Source organism: Embiotoca jacksoni, unplaced genomic scaffold, assembly GCF_022577435.1.
Source record: "Embiotoca jacksoni isolate LCO1_2020_lvr unplaced genomic scaffold, fEmbJac1.0.p SCAF_28, whole genome shotgun sequence".
NCBI lineage: Eukaryota > Metazoa > Chordata > Actinopteri > Embiotocidae > Embiotoca > Embiotoca jacksoni.
This window is the reverse complement of record NW_027185379.1, coordinates 3658414-3682592: the sequence shown is the minus strand read 5'-3', so window position 1 is coordinate 3682592 and position 24179 is coordinate 3658414. Positions and strand designations below refer to the sequence as shown.

Sequence of the window (24179 nt, the reverse complement as noted above, 5' to 3'; positions counted from 1 at the left end):
AGAGAGCAAAAAAAAAAAAAAAAAAAAAGGAGCCCTCTGGTGGATGGAGTGAGTGACAAGAACAACCCAAACAAAGGGAACGTATACACTGAATGAAACTGTGCACATTAATACACCTGTGCTTTTCCTATAATAACCAGTCAAAATGTCTGTTTGGAAAAAAGATAATTGCACTGTTTTTTCATGTCTTAGGTTTGTCCTTCTTGAGAATATTTATTAAATTGGTCTACTTTTTGAAAAATACACTTAAGTTTTGCGTCACTGAAAAAACATTATGGCTAACAGAGACTGTGTAGTCAACATGTCAGACTGACTTAAGTCAATTAACACAATATGCAGCATTGGTAGTTTAATCTGCTCAACTGAGAATAAAATAAAAATGAAACTAAATCATTTGTATTATGTCTTATTCATAGTAGATTTTTTTAATCTACATTTTAAAAGAGTATAAAGCAATCATCTAAGAACAAATAATTAATCTAAAGTTAATACGTAATTCATGTAGTTTAAAAAATATTCAAATTAGTAATGTAATTCAGTATTCATTCACAAATTCTACTGAAGATCAAAATGATCAGTGGGTTCATGAGTGGCATTTGAAAAGGTTTGTTACAATACGGGAGGATGTCGTCGCTTTCCCTTTCTCCCCTCATAGAAGAGCACTTCAGTGTTAGAGAGCACAGCTGAGGCAGCAGCTGTAGTTTTTTGCCCGGAGGAGCTTTCAGTAGAGCATCTTTTCTATTTAATTACTGCTGAAATATAAGAATTCTGTTGCAGCCACCTTTGGAATATAACCTGCTTTTTTTTTTTTAGACAAAGCAGTTTGAAGTGCCTACCATCATATTGCCCAGTCAATTTAAGGTCACACAATATGATCATGTGCTGTATGTTTATTGTTGATACTTTTTGAGAAGACTCAATAGAAAAAGCTGACACCAGGATGCAGAATGACCTGTGTTGCATTAGATCGTCTTCCTGGTGCTGGCAAACTGTAATGCAACAAATACAGGTATATATACAGTATATGTTATTTATTTACATTAGGGGTTCTGTGCGTGTGATAAAGTCACAGATCAGGAGAGCTGTCTCTGAACCATTTCAGAAACATAATCTGTAAATGCTATCAACATCACAAAAATTCAAAGCTCAGTGAGAGAAACCTTCATCATGCATTACAAGCTCTAGACAACAGCGAAATCTAAGCTGTGGTCTAGAGCCGCTGATGTTTTTAATTGGAAATATTTGCAAACACATTAGCAAATTTGGGCTACATTTGAAATATATTTTCAGTTGTACTCATTTTAAAAAATATATCTAAGTCCCATTCTTTAATTATTGGTGAACTTATTGGGTTTATACTTCTGATAGAGTTTAACACGGTAACTCAGTTAATCAGTCAACTCCCTCGCCACTAGAGGGCAGATAGATATTTCCTTATCTTCCATAATCCTCATGAGCCTCATCTAATGCATTGATTTTATGGCCGCCAGACTTCTGATAGAATTTTTTTCTTTTAATTACTGTCTGTCGTATCTGGTCTTTGGTGGTAACCTCTACATTTGGGACCTGGTCAAAACACTGACTCTTCCTCTTCCTCATTTTCAATCAGGGAATTACAGGAAACCAGTTGAAAAAAACCTACAAAAGTTTATGTTCAGTGCGTGTTAGGAAATCTGGGCCAAATGTTTGTTAATGATGTTTGCCATTGCCAAAGAAACCTGTGACCCAGTTCCTGGCATGTTGATTACTGCTTTCACTTTTCTTAAGCATGCAGAGACTCTCACTTTATTGTGCCAGCACTAGGGATTTATGTCTTTAATCTGCATGTAATAAATAATAAAAAACTGCAGTACACTTACTGAGAAAATGTGTGCGTTCTCAGTAGTAAGCAGCTTTCTAGTTTACCAGCTGCCAGCAGACATTTACAGAGCAGTAAATTTATATTAAGTGGGAAATATTGATGTTATGTAAGCTGTCACTTGTCTTATTATGAAATGGTAGAGCTACGATAAATGATGTAAACTGAGATAAATACATTGACACTTAGCCAAATAACAGTTATAAGTGTCCCATTTTTAGGTGAAATATTTGAATTCTGCAATTAGGTTACAAGCACTGATAGTGATTGAGTGAAAGCTAAATTAAAATCAGTCTATGTTTTCCTCCGCAAAGGAGTTTTTGGGGATCTTTGTTCGTGTGTTTGTTTGTGCATGTTTTTTTTTTACCTGTTTATCAGCAGGATTACCAAAAAGTCTTCATGACACTTTGTGGAAGGGTGTAACTTATACCAAAGAAAAACCCATTCAATTTTGGAGGAGAGCTGAATCACTGAGCGGCTCCACAAATTTTGTTTTTTCTCTGTCATTAACATTGCAAGATAAAACATTTAGACAGCTAAATACTATACATGCTAATACTGGATCCTGTGAGTCACTTAACACTTAACTACATTTTGGAAGTATATCCAGACATGTGTAGAGCGGTTGCATTGCAGATTATCAAATAATAGTTGAATGGACCACTGGCCTTGGCAAAGGTCTGTGCTCTCCAAGTGCACTTCTAGTTTTAACTGGCTTTGTTGATACTCTTTTGAGTTGAATGTTTGCTTCATCGGAATCAAATTCTATTTGTGTGAGCTTAGAAATATTTTTCACATATACAGAGATAGAGTCAAAGTACTTAGTCATGACAGCAGGGCCTTTTTTGGAACTTAGTGTTGTGTGTTATTTATGCTTGGTTTAACTTTATACGACCTCTTTGCCCTTTGCTGTGCATGTGGGTGTACAACTCATTTGACATTGTAGTTCAGCTCTGTCAATTAGATGCAGTGTGCATCGACCAGGTTTCAACCTTGCTTCTAAAAATGAACCCTGATGCAATAGTCAAGCTGGCAGCAGAAGTTCAAAGTCATTAGATAAGGTCTTGAACTAATGAGGCCTGCCAGTCTTTTAGTAGTGAGAAAACACAGCTGCAGAATTTAGCTTGACTGACAAGTTGAGGCAAACTGAACACATCTGAAAATTTGATGGTGTACTACTCCCACTTACTTAGTGCCAAATCCAACTGCAAGAGTACATTAATGAGTTTTCACTATATATAAAAATTCAATCGTCACTTATTATGACACCAGAAAGTCCAACATAACAAAAACAGTCAAATAGTTCTCGCAAAACATTTAATTTATTACTGAAACAAAGAAATAGTAATAATTTTAAAAAAGCCGACATCCACAAACAATAGAGAGCAGAGGGCCAAACTTTTAAAAAAAATTAAGAAAACCACACAGACAAACCCTGAGGCTCATAGATTCTGGTGTTTTCCTTCTAACCTAAACCAATATCTAATCTAAACCTAACAGAAATAAAGGAGGACTACCACCTTTCAGAAACAACAACACAGAACTTAAAATCATTTGAACTCAAAACAAGAATTGGTGTTGCAGGAGAGGTGAAAGGTGAAAGAGAGTGAGCCACTGCCCCTTCTGCATTGGTTTTCACTCAATCGGACCAAACCAGATACACCTAAAGGAAGGAAACATGATCAGTTGTTCCACAAATTCTTTGCTTGATTTTAAACAGTCAAGTTTAACAGATTTGAAATGACAAACTCCTACCGAATTCTCCAAGTACAATTATTTTTCCAATTTTTACTATGTATATATTTTATTATTAGTCTCTTAGCAATATATAGCTGCTATCATAATATAGTATGCTTATGATGCAAAACTCTATAACATGTAGTTTTTAACACATTAGATGTATAATGTGATGTTGCCATCTTCTGGCAGTGGCAGAGAAGTATATGGCACATGTTTGAACCATATATTCAAAATGTATAAACATTGTATGCTAATTTTACACATTTAAATAGCTTTCTTATAAAAAAATGTTTTTAAAAAGAACTGTTGTTTTTATCTCATTCTATATGTATTACTGATGCGATTATAATTGTATCCATGGACTCTGCAGGGATTTGTTATCGCAGTTACCTGTGGAGAAGTGATGATGCACGGAGGTTATAGGTTCTGTTTATGTCTGTCTGCGGGAGTATTTACTAAGCTCAGTGAGATCAACAACTCCCCATTACCTGACAGAAGGAAAGCTTGGTGCTTATTAGAGTTGTCAGCAGGAGAGGTGTGTGTGTGGTACTAATGTATGTTTGTCTGCATGTTCTGCTGGCGGTCAGTGGGTTAAAAATCACCCTGAAGTCTCATAGCTAAAACTCACATCTATCAGGAAGCATGAAAAGCACCTTGTTACAGCAGTTAACTTTGACAGATGACGGTTGGCACGTAGGGGATAATGGAAAGATTAAGTCAATTACAGCTTGGCAGGGGAACACACGAGACATTCCCCAGATTATTGGAACAATAGACACCCACAAATATGCTGTCACTTTGTGGCAGTAAATGTCATTATGTCAGAGTAAATACAATGAAATATGGTTTGTTTTATTTTTAAAAAGTAAATCTTAATAATAATAATGCTATCTGTGAAACGCAGTCCAAATGAACTCACTGTTGTCCCCACATGTGCAGTGTGTGCAGCTTTTTCGTGAGCATCTAAGTGCATGCACTCTGTTTCATCTCGATGGTTTTGCTGACTTAGTCCCCAACTTTAGATCAAACAGCAAAGAGAGTGCATTCACCTCTTAAAAATCCAGAGACTCGGATTGGTTGTGGAGGATAAAATAGACTAATAAACGAGTCCTCTACAGATGAGGTACAAATAGATTTGGTGAGCTGTCATTTTTATTATCTATAATTCATTTTTCCAGAGTTTTCTCTCAGTGCTGAAGGTCTTACACAACACAATTCCACCCCTCCCCCCCAATAATCACGTATGAAATGTTATTATCAAATTTTTCTGCTGATAACACGACAATGTGCAGATGTCACACAGTGACTCCCACCAGGTGAATTCTCATTTCTCTTTCTTGTTGAGCGGTATAAATGAGTTCAGCTCACAGGGAAGGCATGCACATTAAGTGCCTCTTAGTTTGAAAGCTCGTCAGGAGTAGAAAGGCCTATGGGGTAGCCGACAGCAATCCCATTAAATGATGTAACCCCTGACCTGTAGGTGAATACATCACCACAGGAAGCCCATGATTTTTGAGTTTTAATAACTTATAAAAGACTGCAGTCAGAAACACAGTTTTCAGTGACGGATGAATGGCTTAATATCTGCTGGTTGGTGGTTCCTTGTGTCCTTAACTGCAAACTTATCAGTCAGGTTAGTTAGAATATATTGAAGGGTGTTTTGACAGCGTCCTGGTGCCCCTACAGTTACTTTTGCACTGCTCCACTGCAGACGATTTTAGGCACAGCATCACAGATCACACTTTATTAACATCTCTGTAACGAGTCTCCCAGCAAGAATGCAACAACATCAAAGCATTAATTGCTCTCAAAGATAAAGTGATTTTGTTATATTTGGTGCAGAAACTGGGTTCAGTTAAAACAATTAATTTGGAATTGGAATTAATTTGAACTATTTCATAGCCTTTTATAATTTAAAATCTTTAGGGAACAACCATCTTTTCTGGACAGCATGCACCTTTGTCATGAAAACTAACACACCATTCTGTGAACTTAAAATAGCATGTCAATTAGAATTTCCACAGGCCAAATGCTGTCCTACTTTCCTACCAATCATAATCACGATTCCCTACACCTCTCTACACATTTCTTATTTCCCCATTAGCCCTCCCACTATTTATACTAGCCTAGCTATTTTTTTTTATGTTTCTAATTTCTATTAAGTCACTAGTCCCTGTTCTTTGGTCCTGATTCTCTGCCTTATTATTTTGACTATGCTATGATATGATAGCCATAGCCTTGAATTTGGCACATTGCTCATTTCATCAAAGGTCAAGGTCAATGATGAAGTGATGACATTTTATATTCAAAGAGTCAAACTTCACTGTGACATCATAATATTTAGCATAAAGACTTTTCTGGCCATTATTCAACACAAAAACACAGGAAGGGAGATTGTAACCATATTTCACTTTTATGACAGATGCAAAATTAATGACACTAATGTTGGGCATCCACTTTCAAACTGTTGTGGTGAATGTATACATCTTCTGTGCCGTCAGGACTGAAGATTTCTGCGAAGCATCCACATATTAGAAACTGCAACTTCCCAGCAAAATCCATATTTGAAGCACTGTCTACTGTCAATCGGAGTTATTAGCCAAGCAGGTGGCTAATAAATTGCAACAGTCTTTGATTTGGCTGTGATTTAAGAGGAGGCCAACATAATGTGGCCTGAGCTTCATTTTACACACATGCAAGCGCTTGTCCCCATTCTTAGAATATGTTCTTCCTCTTTTGAACATCTTGCAAAGTACTTTGCAATGAACCTATTTGTTAAAAGCATGCCGTAAATAAACTTTAGTTGTTTTGTAAGCAGTATGATGGCTCTGGCCATATTTTATAGTCCTAATACATGGGCCCACACACGCCTGGGGAATTTGAGAGCGCAAACAAAGAGTATGATTTAACTTGACTGGCTCAGCTGCCTTTTTAGTTCTGTAGTATCCCAAGAGGAACATAAGCTGGGAAAGATGGATTTGGCTGTCGGTTGAGTGTGCGTTATGCTTCTATAGGTTCCACAATTTTCTTTTATAGGGGAAGTTTTCAGAGGAGCCACTGCCACCGTTTCAGCATCGAGCGTCAGCTCAGAAGAATTGTGTCTGGCAGAGATGTAATGAACTAAAATAGCTTTCATATAATCAGTGAGGCCAGGGTTGTATTGTCTCTGGGGAATAACCACAAGCAAAAATAGTATTGATAAGTCCAAGCAATTGTTAGAATGGAGTCACTAGCAACACAGACAAACAGTGGGGTAACACCACATGAGACAGATATCAAGAGATTTTCTAGCAAAAGAGGAGAATTTACAGAGAGAACAAATAGTGAAAATATTGATACTATTGATTCTGTGTAGCTCTGCATTTTGGGAAACATTTTATATAATTGATTTGAGATATTGTTTTGATTCATATTTTATCCAGAAATGATATTGGACATTAACAACTGTATTATTTATTATTCAATTAAGACAGTCCACATTAAGGCTACTTTCCAGCCACTGTACCACAGTCACTCTAAAATAATATAATACTAAATACAATACAAGCACGTCTTTGGGTACAATTATTAAGACAGTATAACAGAGCAATATGAGGAGATAGTTTGGCTGCAGTTCTGAGCTCAGACTCAACACACAGATGGTCCTTACTGCAGCACCTCATTATCCAAGTATCATGTTGACTTGATGTCGCATCTCAGAGCTCTAGGCACATTACATGATGTATATCTCTGTTAACACAGTTATAATTACAGTGGTGTCATTGACAGGAGGCAATGCAAGTCTCCCAGTGTTTGGCCTGTTTGCGCTGTGCAATGACAAGATGCGTTCAGCTGAGAGAAAATTGGAAGTTAGAACCAAGGTAAACAAAAAGAAAAGCAGAATATTTTTAGATTATGGATGCATCTACTGCAAATATCTTTTTTATTGTTTTCCTCCAGGCAGTCGGTATCTTTGGACTGCTGGTAGAAGCATAGTTAGCTGTCACCAAAGTCAGCACAAAGCAAAACCAACCGCGTTCTTGAGTGCTAACAGCCACAAAAGAATAGATGAGCTCCTGAACAAAGTGCTTTGAATACTTTGTTTTCAGCATTCGGCTGTGAGAAAACTTTAAATGAATGAGCAACCCAAAAATCATCTGTTGTTGTTTACAAAAGTGAGCTGAACAGCAAAATTTCCACTTTACTCCCACCTGTACCGTGTGTCTCTGCCCGGTAATAAATCTTCTACATTTCAGGAGTGTGATCACAATTTTTTGCACCTTTATAGACTGACAGTTCTATCTACTAAGAAGGATAGGTCATTCACAATCAATTTGATATAAATGTGATATGACAGAATATCATCAAACTTCCCCTACCTCAAAAATAAGCTAGAAGGTTTGGTGTGATCCAATTCCCTCTGTGCTGTCGCTGCTGTCAGAAAGTTCTATTCATCTTCTTTTTCATTTTCTCTTGTAACTAGGAGCTGTCAAGGCCTGGGGGCTTTGCCTTGCAGTTTGCTGGGCTATATTTATAATTGGACCCTGTCAACAGTGTCCAGTGCAACTCCTGTGTGAGGTTTGTGCCAACTGTGGACAGATTTCAACACATGCCAGCTGTACAATGGTTTGTATTTCGTTAATGCTCAACTATAGGTGGGTGCAAACACAATGGTTGCACCCACGAGCTTGTAGATGGAATGACAATCATCTAAGGGAGATAAAAGGAACTTGAGCCAGGTTGAAGTAAATTCTTCTGAGCAATGTGAAGCTCTGGGGTTGCTACAAAGGCTGTAGGGTTGATTGAACATACAGTTCAGCCGTACTTGCAGGTGTACATACCAACGACATGTTATATAAATACCCCCCTTTTTTTTTTGAAGATAATTGAATTGAATGTGAAAACAGTATAAATACAGAGATTAGGGATTTAGCATGGCTTGATCTCTCAGTTCAACATTGTTAAACTACACCCATTTCATTGTAACAGATCTGTGACTCTTATCAGGGTGTGCAGCAGTGCTCTGTGATCCAAAACCTCCTTTTTATATAATTCAGTCATTTTGACCTGTTCTGGTGTGTTGTGTAGTATCTTTGTCTGTGTTCTCTTAATCAAAGCTGGTTCTCCAGATAAGTGGTGCAGTATCATGATTGGACTTGTGAAAAGTCATGTCAGAAAATGCTCTGCTGGGGGGAAGCTGTCTGACACCTGGAGGAACTGTGGTGAGAACCAGCAGGAAATAGGAAAATGTCACTGCACGACTCCAATTAACGGAACCTTCAATCTGCCTATAAGGGTGAAATGTGTTGAGATGACATCCTGTATTTCTGGCTCCATTGCATGAGAGTGGACACAGTCTAATTTATGCACTGCAGCCCTTCCACAGAGTCTATGCAGTGCCTCACATTTCTGACTTCTATTCTTGTCCAATAATTCACATTAATAGTGACACCTCATGCGCAATGCTAAACCTGATATAAGAATCCCGTGTCAAAACAGAGTTTTGTTTGACAGATTCAGGGTTCAGGAAAAACTTAAGGGGAAATTGATATCGAAGACAGAGTATGAGTTTCAATGATGGATGTGTGCAGGGCATCCTCCCTCCTCAACAGCATCGACCAGGAGAGGGAGATAAAGCTCTTCTCCAGTCAGATCAGGATTACGCATCCATTTATACAGCTTTTGGTTAATTTCCCTTATGTTTAGGAATGTTCTGGAGGGATTGACATTTTTTTTAAATAACATTTGACATACATGAAAGAGTTTGTTGTGCTTTAGAAGTGTTGAAATTAAATAATTCTGACATTATTTGCATTGCAAGTCGTACAGCAGGCTGCAGACTAAGTGATGCATCACATCCAAATATCACCTCTTCATTTCTTTTTCCTTATCGAACCCGATGAGGTCCATCCTGCGCGGCATCCTTTTCTCAGCACAGACTGACACAAGACTCGTCCATTTAAAACCTGACAATCGCGTTCCAGCGGAGATATCGACCAATTGGCTGAGAGGAGGGCGTGGCGCTCCTTACTCCAGCAAAACCGTAGTATGAAGTTTAGATTAGCAGTGCACGGCAGCTGTGAGAGAATGGTGCACCTCAGTGCCCGTAGTTGCGTGATTTTTTCCAACTCCGATTTTATACTCTTGCAACTTTAACCGAGGTACGTAGTTTCCACGGGTGTGTGCGCAAAGTTCAACGCGTCTCCGCTGCGGTTCCACTCTACAAATGGCTTGGATTATTCCCCCGCATCTGCACGGGACTGGCGCTGCTTTCATTGTGCTTGCTGTGATTCTGACAGGTGATGCGCTTGCACAGGTTTTTGACAGCTATGGATTATCGTACGCCTTGAGGTCCGAGCTGTCAGAGGACACGATATTGGTTGCCAATAATGGGATCCGCGTGCCTTTCGGGAGATCGGTCTTCATTGAACCTATCAACGATTTGGTTATCCAAGTTCAGCCCGATGATAGATGCAGCATAACAGTGCTGGACAATGATCCCTTGTCTCTAAGGCCTGGACACCTGTCTCCGAAAAAGTTTCCGTGTGAATTCGGCCCCAACGACGTGAAGTATTCTCACTTTGGCTCCAGGAGTCCTCCGAGGGACAGAGTGAGGTTGCAGCTCAGGTATGACACCCAAACGGATACAATAATAATCCCCTTTATGATGGAGGTGCAGGTTATTTTCACACAGCTGGAAGTGTTGACGAAAAACATGCCGCTCACTGTGGAGAAACTGCTCAGCACAAGTAACCCCATCGATAGGAACATTTTAGAATTCACCTACGATAGAAGCGCACAACAATGCAAAGTCGCCTCCCTCTCCAGCGGCAGCGTGCTGCCCAGGTATGGGAAACTTGTAGACGAGGACAGCCTGGGAACAATGGTGGACTGTGACGAATTTCTTAAAATGAACACTCGTTATCAGCATACTTTCGCTTTGAAGTCACCAAACAGAGATTACATTCCCATGGTTGTGGAATTACAAGACAAAGAAGGCAATTTGCTCAAGCAGGAATTTTTCCAGATTTTGGCCAGAATCAGAGAGGGAGAAGACAACACCCCCCCTAAACCCAGTTTTGTTGCAATGATGATGATGGAAGTAGACCAGTTTGTCATGACAGCAATAACCACTGATATGTTGGCTGCAGAGGATGTTGAGTCTAATCCTGATGAATTAATATTCAACATCACATCCCCCCTGTCCTTTGAGGAGGGCTACATAGTGAGCACAGATGATAGGAATTTACCAATAACCTCATTTTACCAAGGAGACCTGAAAGAGCTGAAGATTGCCTACAAACCCCCTGCTGTGGATTCAGACACAGAGCGGATTTTCCAGATTGAGTTTGAGGTTGTGGACACAGAGGGGGTCGTGTCAGACCCTTTTGCTTTCATGATTGTTGTTAAGCCTATGAACACGCTGGCCCCCGTGGTTACTAGGAATACTGGACAGTTACTGTACGAGGGTCAGTCCAGGCCTTTGTCCAGTTCACAGAACCTGGAAATCAGTGATGAGGACAATTTAGATAATGTCAAAATTGCTGTTATTGATGGTCTTAGGCACGGAGAGTTGACTGTTCTGGGCTCCAGGAAGAAGTTTTTCACCCCAGCTGACCTCGATGCTGGAGTAGTCATTTATCAACATGACGGCAGTGACACATACAGTGACAATATTATTTTCAGAATGACAGATGGCACAAATGAGGTGGAGTTTCTGTTTCCTATCACTGTTGTACCAACAGATGATGAGCCTCCCATTATCAACGCCAACACCGGTTTGGTTCTGTTCAAAAACCAAATGATGCCAATCTCCTCCCTCATGCTCAGTGCGGCAGACATTGACTCAGAGGATTCAACAATCAAATTCACAATAGAGCTCCCTTTTTCAACAGTGGGGCAGGTGATGCTGCGTCAGTCTGAGGCTCCAGAGGACCCATCAACCTGGAAGTTTAATACGGAGGATGAAATGTATGAGAAAGTAGTGACTGAGTGGCTGCAGCAGGATATTACTGATGGGAAACTGTTCTACAAGCACATTGGGCCGCACAGCACGAGCACAGTCATGGATCAGTTTGTGTTTAGAGTTCAAGATGACAATGATCCACCAAATCAATCAACTGAGAGCTCCTTCATTGTCAAAATTCTCCCCGTTGACGACCTCCCACCTGAACTGTACTCTGACACGACCCTGCAGATGACTGTGCATGAATATCAGCTCACTTTCTTCCGCAAGAAATTCCTCCGGTACACTGACCTTGACTCAGAAGATCGGGATCTCAAATACACAATCATCCAGTTTCCGACGGACACAGATGAGAATAGCCCTGTTGTATTAGGAGCTCTTGTTTTAACTGAAACGCCAAACACTGAAGTCACAACTTTCACTCAGGCACAAATTAATCACCATAAAATAGCTTACAAACCACCGGATCTGGAGCTCGGAATTACAACTCATATTTTGCAGTTTAGGTACACGGTGGAGGATGTTTCTAGAAACAGTGTAGAAGGAGTTTTCACTATAGTTTTGAAGCCTGTGGACAACACGCCGCCTCAAATAACGAACTCTGGGTTTACTGTACTTGAACGTGGCACACACATCCTCACAAGCGCTGAGCTGGACACCTCGGACACGGACACGGATAGCAAAATGATAACCTTCACGATCACTCAGCCACCACTGCACGGGCAGATCCAGTTTATATTTACCGATATGACAAAAGGAGACACTTTCAGTTTACAGGATATTGGAAATGGCAGAATTTCATACATCCATAACGGAGATGAATCAACGATTGATTCAATACAAATAGATGTCAGTGACGGAGTACACATTCTTCCAATAACTATAAAGATTACTGTGAAGCCAGTTGACGATGAGACTCCAACTATTAATCTCCCAGTGGGAACCATCGGCTCCTACATAGATGTTCTGGAAAATGGAGCAACAGAAATCACGAGTAACGTCATTCAGGGACGAGACGAGGACACTGATGACCTCCGCTTGACCTTCATTGTTGAGGACCCTCCAACTTTAGGAGAAATCCTGGTGAAAGGTGTCCCATCTGGAACATTCACGCAGGCAGATGTCATTAACGGCCTTGTGGTCTATGCTCATACCAGCGGCGAGATAGGCTCGACCACAAAGGAGGACTTTTTCAATCTCACTCTGACAGACATGTCCGATGAGTGGACTGTAGGGGGAAATAAGATCACAGGTGTCAGAGTGCACGTGACTGTTCTTCCCCTGGACAGCCAGGCTCCGGAGGTCTTTGTGGGGCCTCAGTTCACTGTCGTTGAGGGAGAGAAGAATGTCATTCAGATTCTTCATATAAGCGCTGATGATGTCGACACCCCCAACGATGACCTTCTTTGTACAATCATCGTACAGCCAACTTCAGGCTACGTGGAAAATATCTCCCCAGCCCCAGGCTCTGAGAAATCCAGGTCTGGAACAGCTATTAGTGCTTTTACCATCAAGGACATCAGACAGAATAACATTTACTATGTTCAAAGCATTCACAAAGGAGTCGAGCCAATAGAGGACAGGTTTACGTTTAGATGCTCTGATGGCATCAATTTCTCTGAAAGGCACTTTTTCCCTATCTCCATAATCCCCTCTAATGATGAAAAGCCAGAGATTTACATGAGAGAGTTTGTAGTTATGGAGGGCATGAACATTGTTATCGACACTCCCATTCTAAATGGTGCTGATGGAGATCTCCCCTCTGATCAGCTCACATTTATCATCACCAAACCCCCCAAGCACGGATTTATTCTCAATCAGCTCACCACCGGGACTGTCCCCGTCTTTAACTTCACCTTGGATCAGATCAGGGAGGCCTCCAGCATTGTGTATGAGCATGATGATTCAGAGACCACAGAGGACACGTTTGATATTGTTCTCACAGATGGAAAGTTCAGCGTGGAGAAAACGGTGATAGTTATGATCATACCCGTGGATGACGAAACCCCAAGGATGGCGATCAATGATGGCCTTGAAATTGAAATAGGTGACGTGAAAGTTATCAACAGCGATGTTTTAAAAGCTACGGATCTGGACTCGGAGGATAGCATGCTTACTTACATTATTCGATATGGGCCTGGTCAGGGCTATCTACAGAAAACAATGCCTTTCGGGACACTGCAAAATATCACAGTCGGAATGAATTTTACGCAGAATGAAGTGGATCAAGGTTTGATTGTATACATCCATAACGGGCAAGAGGGAATTCGAGACCTCATCAAATTTGATGTCACGGATGGAATCAACCCTTTGATTGACAGATACTTCTATGTCACTGTTGGTGGCATTGACATGGTATTCCCTGATGTGGTCAGTAAAGGTGTGTCCCTTAAGGAGGGCGGCAGGGTTACTTTGACAACAGACCTTCTCAGTACGAGTGACCTCAACAGCCCAGATGAGCACTTGGTTTTCACAATCACCCGAGCTCCAATGAGAGGACACTTGGAGTGCACAGACACACCTGGGATGCCCATCTCCTCCTTTACACAGCTTCAGCTGGCTGGCAACAAAATCTACTACATCCACACCGCTGACGACGAAGTGAAAATGGATAGCTTTGAATTCGAAGTGACTGATGGCTACAACCCAGTGTTCCGCACTTTCCGCGTCTCCATCGCCGACGTGGACAATAAAAAGCCTGTAGTGACAGTTCACAGCCTGGTGGTGACTGAGGGAGAAAACAAACTCATCACACCTTTCGAGCTAACAGTTGAGGACAGAGACACCGTCGACCGGCGCTTGAAATTCACAGTCACTCAAATCCCAGTTCACGGTCGCCTGCTCCTCAACAACAGCCGGCCTGTCACCTCCTTCACAAAGCAGGACCTGAATGAGAACTTGATCAGCTACAAGCATGATGGCACAGAGAGTGCAGAGGACAGTTTCTCCTTCACCGTCACTGATGGCACTCACACAGACTTCTACGTCTTCCCTGACACCGTGTTTGAGACTCGAAAGCCCCAAGTGATGAAGATTACTATATTTCCAGTGGATAATGGGGTACCGCAGGTGCTAGTGAACAAGGGTGCCCCGACATTACGCGTTCTGGAGACGGGTCACTCTGGGTTTGTGATCACCAGTAGGTCTCTAAGAGCAGAGGACAGAGACAGCATTCAGGATTCTGTGACCTTCAGGATTACTGTTGCCCCGGAACACGGCTACCTGATCAACCTTGGCAGAGGAAATGCCACCGTCACGTCCTTCACACAAGGTAAGAGAGCTGATTTTTAAACTACTTTGCAATCCTGTGACATGCCTCTGGGTTTGTAATCTTTTGCAGAGAGACTTACACTGGAGACATTTTCTGTTTCTCAGAGGTATTTTGATGCCAATCTTAAACTCACTTTACATTTACTGCTAAATTTACTCCCCATCTGATGCCTGAAAAAATGCTGAGTTCAAACATAAAGCTTTTTGTTTTCACTCATGAGAGCTCTTATTTACAGAGATGAAGTATGCCAGTGCCTCAGGCTGACCACATATCACCAGAGAGGAGCATTTTTCACACAGCCTCTAATTTATTTCACTTTGGGAGAGAACTGTTGGTGATTTGTACACTGCCCAAGTAATATTTTCTAACCCAAATTTAGTGAAGTACAGACATGAAGATGGATAATGTGAACATGCAAACATGCCAAAGGGGGAGAGTGTCATGGTAGTCTGGCTGAAAGCAAATCGCTGGCTTTGTAAGCAACGCAGTGCAGCACAGCAGTTACATTTCAAACAGACCAGAGGGGCTATATTAAATGGTAAACATCACGGCTGTAGTGTACAGTCAATGTCCATGCTTTTATAAATGAGCCACTGTGTGATGCTTTTCCCTGGAGGCCTGTTCAATATTTCAAGAGTTTTCACAAGAGTAAACAGATGGTGAATAAAGACTCTCTTCTGGGCACTTTAACATTTTTGGCTATGCATTTTTATGCTTTGGCCCCTTTGCAGGGAGATATTTTGACATCAAATATTGAAGGCAGCAAGGGTGTAAACTTCGCACCAAAGCACCAAACTATCAGGCTGGTAAACAGACCACGGTAATAGAGCCCAGAGAGTCGAGCCATTCTTCATGTTTAGGGTCATACAGGAGTCTTATAGATACATAGCCCCCTTTTTAACAGGCAGTTTCTTCTTTCGGAGTCCCTTGACAGTGTCAGATTTGCACATCTCATCACAGTCTGCCTCTGAAAGCAAATATTGTGACAAAAACACAACTGATCACATCTTCTGACTTGTTATTTTAAGTTAAATAATAGCTCTGAACTTTTGTGAGAAGGATGACAAGGTTATTAATGCAAATGTTCTCTTTTTCAGCTGAAATTGATGACATGAACATATGCTATGTTCTGAGGGATGGCGACAATTCTACGAACGACATCTTTCATTTCTCCATCGAGGACAGCGGTGAGTTCTTTTATTTAAACATCCCGTCTGAAAGTTATCTTGTGTGATAACCGTTAGGTTTGAAATGAGTCCTTGTTATGCCAACTCCAGAGGCTGAAATATTACATTTAATTTTACACTGTCTAAAACTGAACCTTAGGAGATGGGAATGGCTTGCTTTGATTCACAATTTCCCAATTAAGTAACTTCACCAAGCAAACCGCATGTGCAAAAAAATTCCTAAACCGTAACTTCACACGGTTTCTTATTTGAAGAATGGATGGGGAAAAAGAAACGGAGGAAATAAGAAGGAAAGATGTACTGTTTATAGATAGCTTTTGTCTCTGCCCTGCTCTGTTGATTCCCATTCAACCAGAAGCTCACAAAAAAACATTGAATGTCAGCGCTCCCACGCTTATTAAAAGTTTATCTGAACAGTCTTGTTAGTCTTACTACAAATATATCGTCGGTGTAGGCCAGTGTTCTAGAAAACACCCATAATCACTATTGATTATTAGAAAGTAATGATCACTTCAGCAAGTATCTAATTAGAAGAGCAATTAGCGAAGAGCTTCCCTTTACTGCAGATATGTAACTGGGTGCAGACTCAGTGAATGCTTGGAGGCTATCATGCCTGGTGTTGACGATTAGCAGAAGCAGCGTGCCTGACTGTGTGTCCTTTCTGCTGCCCCTCAGCTGTGATGAGTGAGCACAAAGGACCACTCTAATAGGAGCCCTCTTTTCCCACCAGCACCTCAGTGGGCCCCTGTACCCGTGTTCTCATTTCTAAGGACTAATCTATGGCTTCAGCTTCGTAGTGGACAGGTTCAAATGAATAGCAACAGATAGAAGGAGTGCTAATGGCTTAAATGCAGAAGCTGGTCTGGATGACAGTGTTTTACCTGAGCTGAAATGTCAGCCCTCTTTTGTTGCGGAATGAGGTTCCCTCATACCCTTTATTTTTGTTTCACTTGAGTTATTTGTCATGGATTTCTGCGGGCTTCTCTCCCTCTCTGTCACTTTCTCTCTCTTTGCAGCTTGCTTGATGCCTGATGACATAATTGTATCCTGCACTAGTAGTTTATCTTCCACAGCTGGCAATTAGATAAAAACAAATTTCAGCACCCACTACATTCAAAATTCAAATTCAAAAAACGCTTTTGTCTTACTCTGCCTGCAGTTACAATGTGCTAGAACAGTCAGCACACGTCTAAAATGTCATTCTTTGACATGGAAATTCTGCTTTTTACCTAAATGGCTTAACAAATTAATGCATAGTCAATGGGATGACCCATCCATAAAGGACTCAACACATACTGCACTGCAGCTTGTGAGGCAGTAAGTGAACATTTTTTTAATAAGATTTAAGCTGTGCTGGTGGCTGCCCTAAATCCCCAGACAGAGCCTGCAGCTCTTTGAACAGCCGTGTTGTGGAGGGGCTGAATAGTGTGCACTGGCACACAGCTGCTCCATGTTACGTTCAGCAGTGGAAAACCATCTCCTCTTCACTTCAAGCTCATTGGGAAATATACCAACTGTACTTTGCAATGCTTTCAGGGGGAAAAGTTACTTTTCATGTCGCAGCTGTTCAGTGGGATTCCAGCAGTTTGTGCCAACAGCTGTGAGGAAACATGAATGTATGCAGAGTTTTAAGTATATGCATGTGCTTACTGCTGATGAATTTATACCAGAATTTTTTTGCCTTTGTACAGTGTGTATTTTAGTTCAGTGGTCATTGTCTTTACAGTATGTAGGAATTATATGAGCATGGTGGTCGGACATTTGTTGCCTCCTTCAGGAGAATTCCCGTGGGATTAGTGCACCACATAACTGATTGTTTTAGGATTTCTGCTGCCTCCATTCTCAATACAAATATACAGACACTTACAACCGGCACTTATTACAGGGCAGGACACTAATTTACTGTTGGCACTTTTACTCTTGGCAGTCTGACTTCTAACCACAAAGTTGTTTTAATTGCTGGAGCTGAGATCATAGCTTCTGGAGCAGATGGATTGTCTTGTAACAGGGCACAGTCAGTCTTAAATTGAGCTGCCAGGAGGTCAGCTGCTTCTCTGCGGCGATGCATCTGCTGCTTCCTACTCCGTTTTCACTGAGAATAGCAGATTCATAGCCATGATGTGATGTTGGACCTGACTTTCTCTCGTCTAGTGTTTGGCCCAGTTGAATTTGAAGTAACGACCTTTTAAGTGGGCAGGTGATGTTTAAGAACCACTAAAAAGGATGACGAATACGAAGTAAATTGTTGTTTAGTTCGACAAATTAAGTTTTAAAATAACATTTTAAGTGTTTCCCCCAATTAACTTGGCTACTTAAAGACAACAGATACTTTTCAATATAAATTAAAAATTTGACCACATCCCAAAGTGCTTTGTGATTAGTTAGATTCTGAAAGTCTGACCTAAACATTACTTTTAACCTTGTTGGGGTGTAAAGAAAACAGAAAATTATTGAATTTACTTCAAAATGATTCTGTGCATTTTTTGTAACAGTCTGCAGCCATTTAATTGTTGGTAATTTCAGGACTTTATGTGTAATTTTCTCCTGTCTGCAGTTTATTTTTCATTTCAGAAGCTGCCACCGAGTGCTGTTTTTTATTTTTTTATTTTTTGTTTTTTACTGTGGTGCTTAAGATGCTTTCACCAAAAAGGAGATGACATGGCTTATTTTCCAAGAGCTGTTTGTGTGTGTGTGTCATTATTTGTGAAGCTTGTCAAAGCTTTGAATGATTCATCACAGAGGACTGAAACTACACGTATTAATTTGTGGGTATCTGTTCACGGTTTTAGAGAAACATCACACCTGGACAGCACAGTCACGAACAGAGGCAGGACCTTGAAACCCGGTTAATAACTGAGAAAGTGTCTTGTTTAGAACAAGATTGGTGTGCGTGTGCGTGTGTGTGTGTGTGCGTGTGTGTGCGTGTGCGTGCATGCGTGTGCGTGGGAGGGGGGCTGCCCTTGTCATTCTGAGTCAGTTAATTGCCGTGTTTCGGTGGACTCCAGGCCTCCCCTTGTCTCCTGGGGATTCAGGTGCATTGAGGTGAGCTTACCTGAGCACACACAAGCCCTGGCATTTCCATGCAGTTGTTTGTGGAGCTAAACCCCTGTCTGCCTCCAGCCAGTCAATCATCATCACGGATGTCCGTAATGACAGACACACTGCTGCGGTCTTTGTTTTTCATTCCAGACGCACAAACCACCTTATTTCTTTTCCTTCACTGAGTGACAGCAGCAGAAAAAGATCATTAATTGCTTGGTGCATACAACAATTTGCCATCTCTGAAGGTCAAACTCCACAAAAAGTTCAGTTCCCTCATGTTTCCCGTTTTATTAATGAGACTTATTCAGATTAAGAAGCAGAAAGAATTTAAGTCAGTCATTCAGTTTGTAGTGTACAAAATAGAACAAATTCCTGACTGGAGCACTTTTTCTTTCATTTAAACCCTCGAAAAAGAGAGGAATGTTTCCCCTCTCCAGTTTCTAACGCATTTCTGCAGAGCCCACCTCAACAAGCATTTGTTGTTTGTTATTTCTGCTTCATGAAACAAGATAAGTTCAGGTCACCATGAGTGCTTCAGACTTATAAATCCTCTGAACCTTTTGGGCTGGCAGTAACATCTGATATGTTGGTTGTCAACATCCTTCATGTTATCTGTGTGTAATCACTTGTGACACCGAGCGCACACTCCATCTCCCTCATCTCCCCTTGTCTTTAATTCCAGGTTAGGGTGGGATTATTTTACTCCCCATAGCGTGCTGGAGCACAACAAACGTAAGGTAGAACATGCACTCACATGCAGTTGTGAGGTTAGTATAGGATTTGTGTATGCTATAATATCCCCATCACAGCATAGGTGATGACTGTGCAGTTTTGCAGTGTTTTTCTATCCTGTTATTAATGAAACAGTCTCTCCTATACTTTTCTTGGGGGGGTATAACATTCCTCTGTCCTTGGGAGCTATGGTATGAATCATATTCATAAAGTATGCAGTAAGATGCTGCAAATTACATAGCTGGTCCGGTTGTTGTGTTTTAAAGAGATTTCAGGGTGTTAGGTTTTCTTCACAGTCCATCTGTGCACCAGCTAATAAAATGTTAGGTATAGTCATTTTATTGTGATAGAAAGACATTTTTTTTTGTGATAAAACATCTGGGAGTTGATTATAGAGCTATTCCTGGGTAACAGCTGCTTCACTTTGGGGATGAAAAAACTGAATTACAGAAAGGATTTAGGCTAATCGTTTTAGTTAGAGAGTGATTTGTGTCTCTCGCCGGCCCCTTATGCCGTCAGTAGATAACTTTCTGTTGTAATCTTCTCACCAGTCTGCATTGCAGTTATTTTTGCAGTGTTGATTACCCCATCTTCTCGTTTCAACGCAGGATAACGAGATATATCTGCAAATTAATTTTCCTTTAATGTGTTTGTGAAGAGCAGAGATGACTTAGGTGAAGGCATACCTGGCAAGAGCTGCAGTGACTCAGCAAAGAAGTGATAAACGATCAATAAAGGAATCAAACATCCATTGTGATCTAGCAGACTTGAACCAATGTAATTCCTCTTAGAAAAAGATGATATAAGCCATTACTAATGATTGATTCATCCCAAAAAGCCACTAAGCCAAAACATGTTGACGTGGGCTTTCATTGTTCAATTATGAATCATGCATTGAATTAGCACATGAAGGATTTTCTGTCTTTTTCTTTGGGTTTGCTTTGGCCAAGACTGTTGGTTTACTATCAGCTTGTGTGTTAGCGTTTTACTTCACTTCCTCCTTTATAGTATATTTTTCTCTTGAGTACTGCCTAACAGTCCATATTTAGTCAGAAACATATTCCGCTTCCTCAGATGTGTCTGCTGCGTGGGACAGGAAATAAAGAGCCCCAAATGTATTAATGAAAGACAATGATTCAGAAGAGCCACCACAATGTCTGATGTATCTTTCCTTCTGGTCATTGTCACGAAGAATCTTTGGCGCAATTAATTTTCCCTTCAGAAAACAGGAGGTGAACCCTGCTTGATGATTCTTTTTCCCCCCCTGTCTTAAAATACTGCCAAACTAAGTGTATGGGGCCAGAGTTAACAAAGCAAAGGCACATTCCCAAAAGTATAGAAACCCCAGGCCCAGGCTTGTTCTGAGGATGGTGATATGTGTCTTCATAATTGCCTTAGGATGTCAGTGTAGCAGAACCAGGGATGTTCTCGTTCTAGTATTTGGAGAAAATCCCTGTTTTGTGGAAAAGAGCTTGCAGGCTAAAGTTTGTGTAGTCTGTTTGGAGGACAGTCCCACACATATTAATTATAGAAAACCTGATGAATACATGCATGAAATATATTTAAAAGAAGCAACAAAAAAACAAAAAAAGCCTGGAATGTTTTGCCAAATTATAATGAAGGCCAAATTAAAGTGCCAGTCTCTTATCAGAGCATTCCATTTGTGTCATGTTTGATTTTGGTCCTGACTGTATCAAATGTTTTCATGAGACTTTTTTTTTAACAAATCTGACAGCACCATAAAACGGTAGAAATTCTGAGTGACAGTAATGGTACAGTTGCTGCTGTGACATCGCTCTTTTCACAGCAGCAGAGCTTTTGTTCAGTTTTGCAAAATCACCCTGGATAATGTGTTTTTGGCCACTGAATCCCAGCAGTGGGCCGGAGCTGCTCTTGTCAGCCCTGCTGCATGATAAGCCTCCGACAGCTGGGCTGAGGCTGAATGTCACAACTCTCTTCAGCTGAGCCCGGGTTTCACGATTGGAACCCGATGCGGAGTACACAGCTTTTGTACGCCCTTTTTATGTATATTCGCACACACAACGCACCCTCTATCTATCTGTCACGGGGCCAGCTGCCTGATTTCATAATCAGAGATGAAGCTGGCACAGCTGGAATGTTTCATCAAGATGCTGGGCATCAACTACAGTTTAATTGAAAACTGTTTTGTCTTTGATTTCAAGCCGTCATCTCGTTTGATTACTGTGCTGTGATGTAGATCAAGAAAAGCTTATTTCATTTTGATATCATCAGCATGTCAGTATGCCAAGAAAATATACAATGCAGTAGAGTTTAAAATCTTACACAGTTTGATGCGAGGTCCTTTGAGAAGGTTTTCATTTCCACACACGGTAGGAGTGTGTCTTGAAACTAACAGGGCTCTCATTTAATAAAAGGCGATGATGAAACCTTTCGGGGATTCTGTGTTTGGATCAACCTCCCACTCACCACCACCTCCACCACCACATGCTTTCTATAGGTGTAGGCTGATGTGCAGGATATAAGAACTCATGTTGTTGAGAAACGGGAGGGAGGAGCATTCAGAGGAGATGAAAGAAAGAAGTGCTCTGTTGGTCTCAGTATTGATGGGGGCAAAGCGTCAAGCTGCTTCCTGTAGCCTGCAGTGATGGCGTGAATGTGCTGATGTGCAGTTCACTCTTTTCACACCACCTGTGTTGTCAAGTTGTGCAAGCTCACATGTAGGTAAGCCCTGCATGAAACCTCATCTGCGTATGAATATAATTGATTTTGATATTTGCCATAGACTTCATTACCTGTACACAAAAAGCAGACTCATAATTGAAGGGTGTACACTGCTTCTCTACATTTCTAAGAGGACACGAGTCCCTCAAACACATGTTTTGTGTTCACCTTTGTGGTCCACATTACATCTCTGAACAGTCAACTTTTAAAATAGAAGGTTTCCAATTGCACTCTTTATGTCATCAAGTGACTTGAACTTCAAGTGAAATAAAGTCTTATTTAAAATGTAGATGGTGCCATCAGTAAATCCGTATCTGTGTTGTTTTTATTGCAATGTAACCTTTAACTAAAACACTGTTCTTTTTAAGCTCCTCTGGTTTTAACCTGCACAACACTGTTCATCAAGTGGTTTTTTTTAATTTTTTTTATTTAACATATGTTCTCTTGGAAATTATACAAGATTTGTGTGTCAGTTCTTGCAGAACATTATATTAATTTCAAATCAAATTCTTTTTTGTGTTTTCTTTTTTTTTTTTTGTCCCATATAAGTTTAAGAAATGTTTAAAAAAAATAATTGACAGTGTCTTGAACAGTCAGTCAGGGAAATGTGAAGAGCCCAGATGAACCCTCCCCGCATGAAGAATACTGAGGAATGTCTTTCTGCCTGAAATTAACTAGACCATGCATGGGCTTATCTTAGTTTTCCAGGACATGGGCTTTGAGTGAAGAGTAACATATTAGCAAGCACATGGGACGAGAGGAAGCAAGAAAGGCCAGAAGGTGCAGGTCTAGACAACAGAGCAATCTGATACAGCAGTTACATTTCACAAAATTTCTCCCTGCAACAACAAAAGTGAGCACCAAAAGTTCTTGGACATTTCTCACTCATAAGAATCACAGTCTTCAAAAAAGACATCCAGAAGTATTTACAATAATTCAAAGAAAACTGTTTGTAGTTTGAGCGTTTAAACAAAATTTCACAAGCGTCCTTCAAAGTAGTCTTCTTTTGAACATGGCAGCACTTATTTTTGAACCCAGGGTCCGTACCACTGCACAGACTAATCTACAGTCCAATATTACAAGGAGCATACAATAACAACCATAAATCCTCAGACATGTTCCTCTCTCTTTTCTTGAAGGCGGAACAGCATGTTTATCTTTAACATGCAGGTTTGCACAGTTCTACTTGATGGCTCCTTTTCTCCCTTCATAAACAAAGGAATAAGAGTCATTTAACACGTCTTTGGGAATTACCATTTCAGCAGTTCAGGCAGCATTTTCCTCTCAGACAAAGGCCTTCCTACATGTCAGGATTTGGAAGTAACAACTGTGAAATGCAGCAGAAACATGTTATAAATGAAACCAGTGGGGGCCGGCCCTTAGAACAGATTCAACAAATACCCGGCTTTATTAGTATGGAGCACATGAGTCTGTGAGACTGGGATGGGGTTTTATATTCTATGGCCTCACGCTGCTGCTTTCAGCAAACAGTTCACCATTATTCGGTCTGACAAGAGAGCAAACACTGTGCATTCAATGGTCAAGAAAAAGCACGTCCCCCTCTCTTAGTCAAGTCCTGTCTCCCTGCATCCATATGTTGCTTTGTTTTTTCTCACATTTTCACACTTCCACTTGTACCTCCTTGTTGTTTCACTGCCTCTGTTCCTTTCTGTTCAGCCACCAGCAACACTGGAAAGTTGA

General features: G+C 40.8%; 1 protein-coding gene across 1 annotated transcript in view; it reads left to right on the top strand.

Annotated features, from left to right (window-relative positions):
- The first annotated feature begins 9659 nt into the window (after nucleotides 1–9659).
- Nucleotides 9660–24179, top strand: part of frem2b (FRAS1 related extracellular matrix 2b) — a 51296-nt gene continuing 36776 nt past the window's right edge. Inside the window, exons 1-2 of the mRNA XM_069161345.1 lie at nucleotides 9660–14814; nucleotides 15912–16001. Coding sequence (XP_069017446.1) covers nucleotides 9804–14814; nucleotides 15912–16001 — 5101 coding nt within the window. The 5' untranslated portion in view covers nucleotides 9660–9803. The remainder of the gene's footprint in view (nucleotides 14815–15911; nucleotides 16002–24179) is intronic.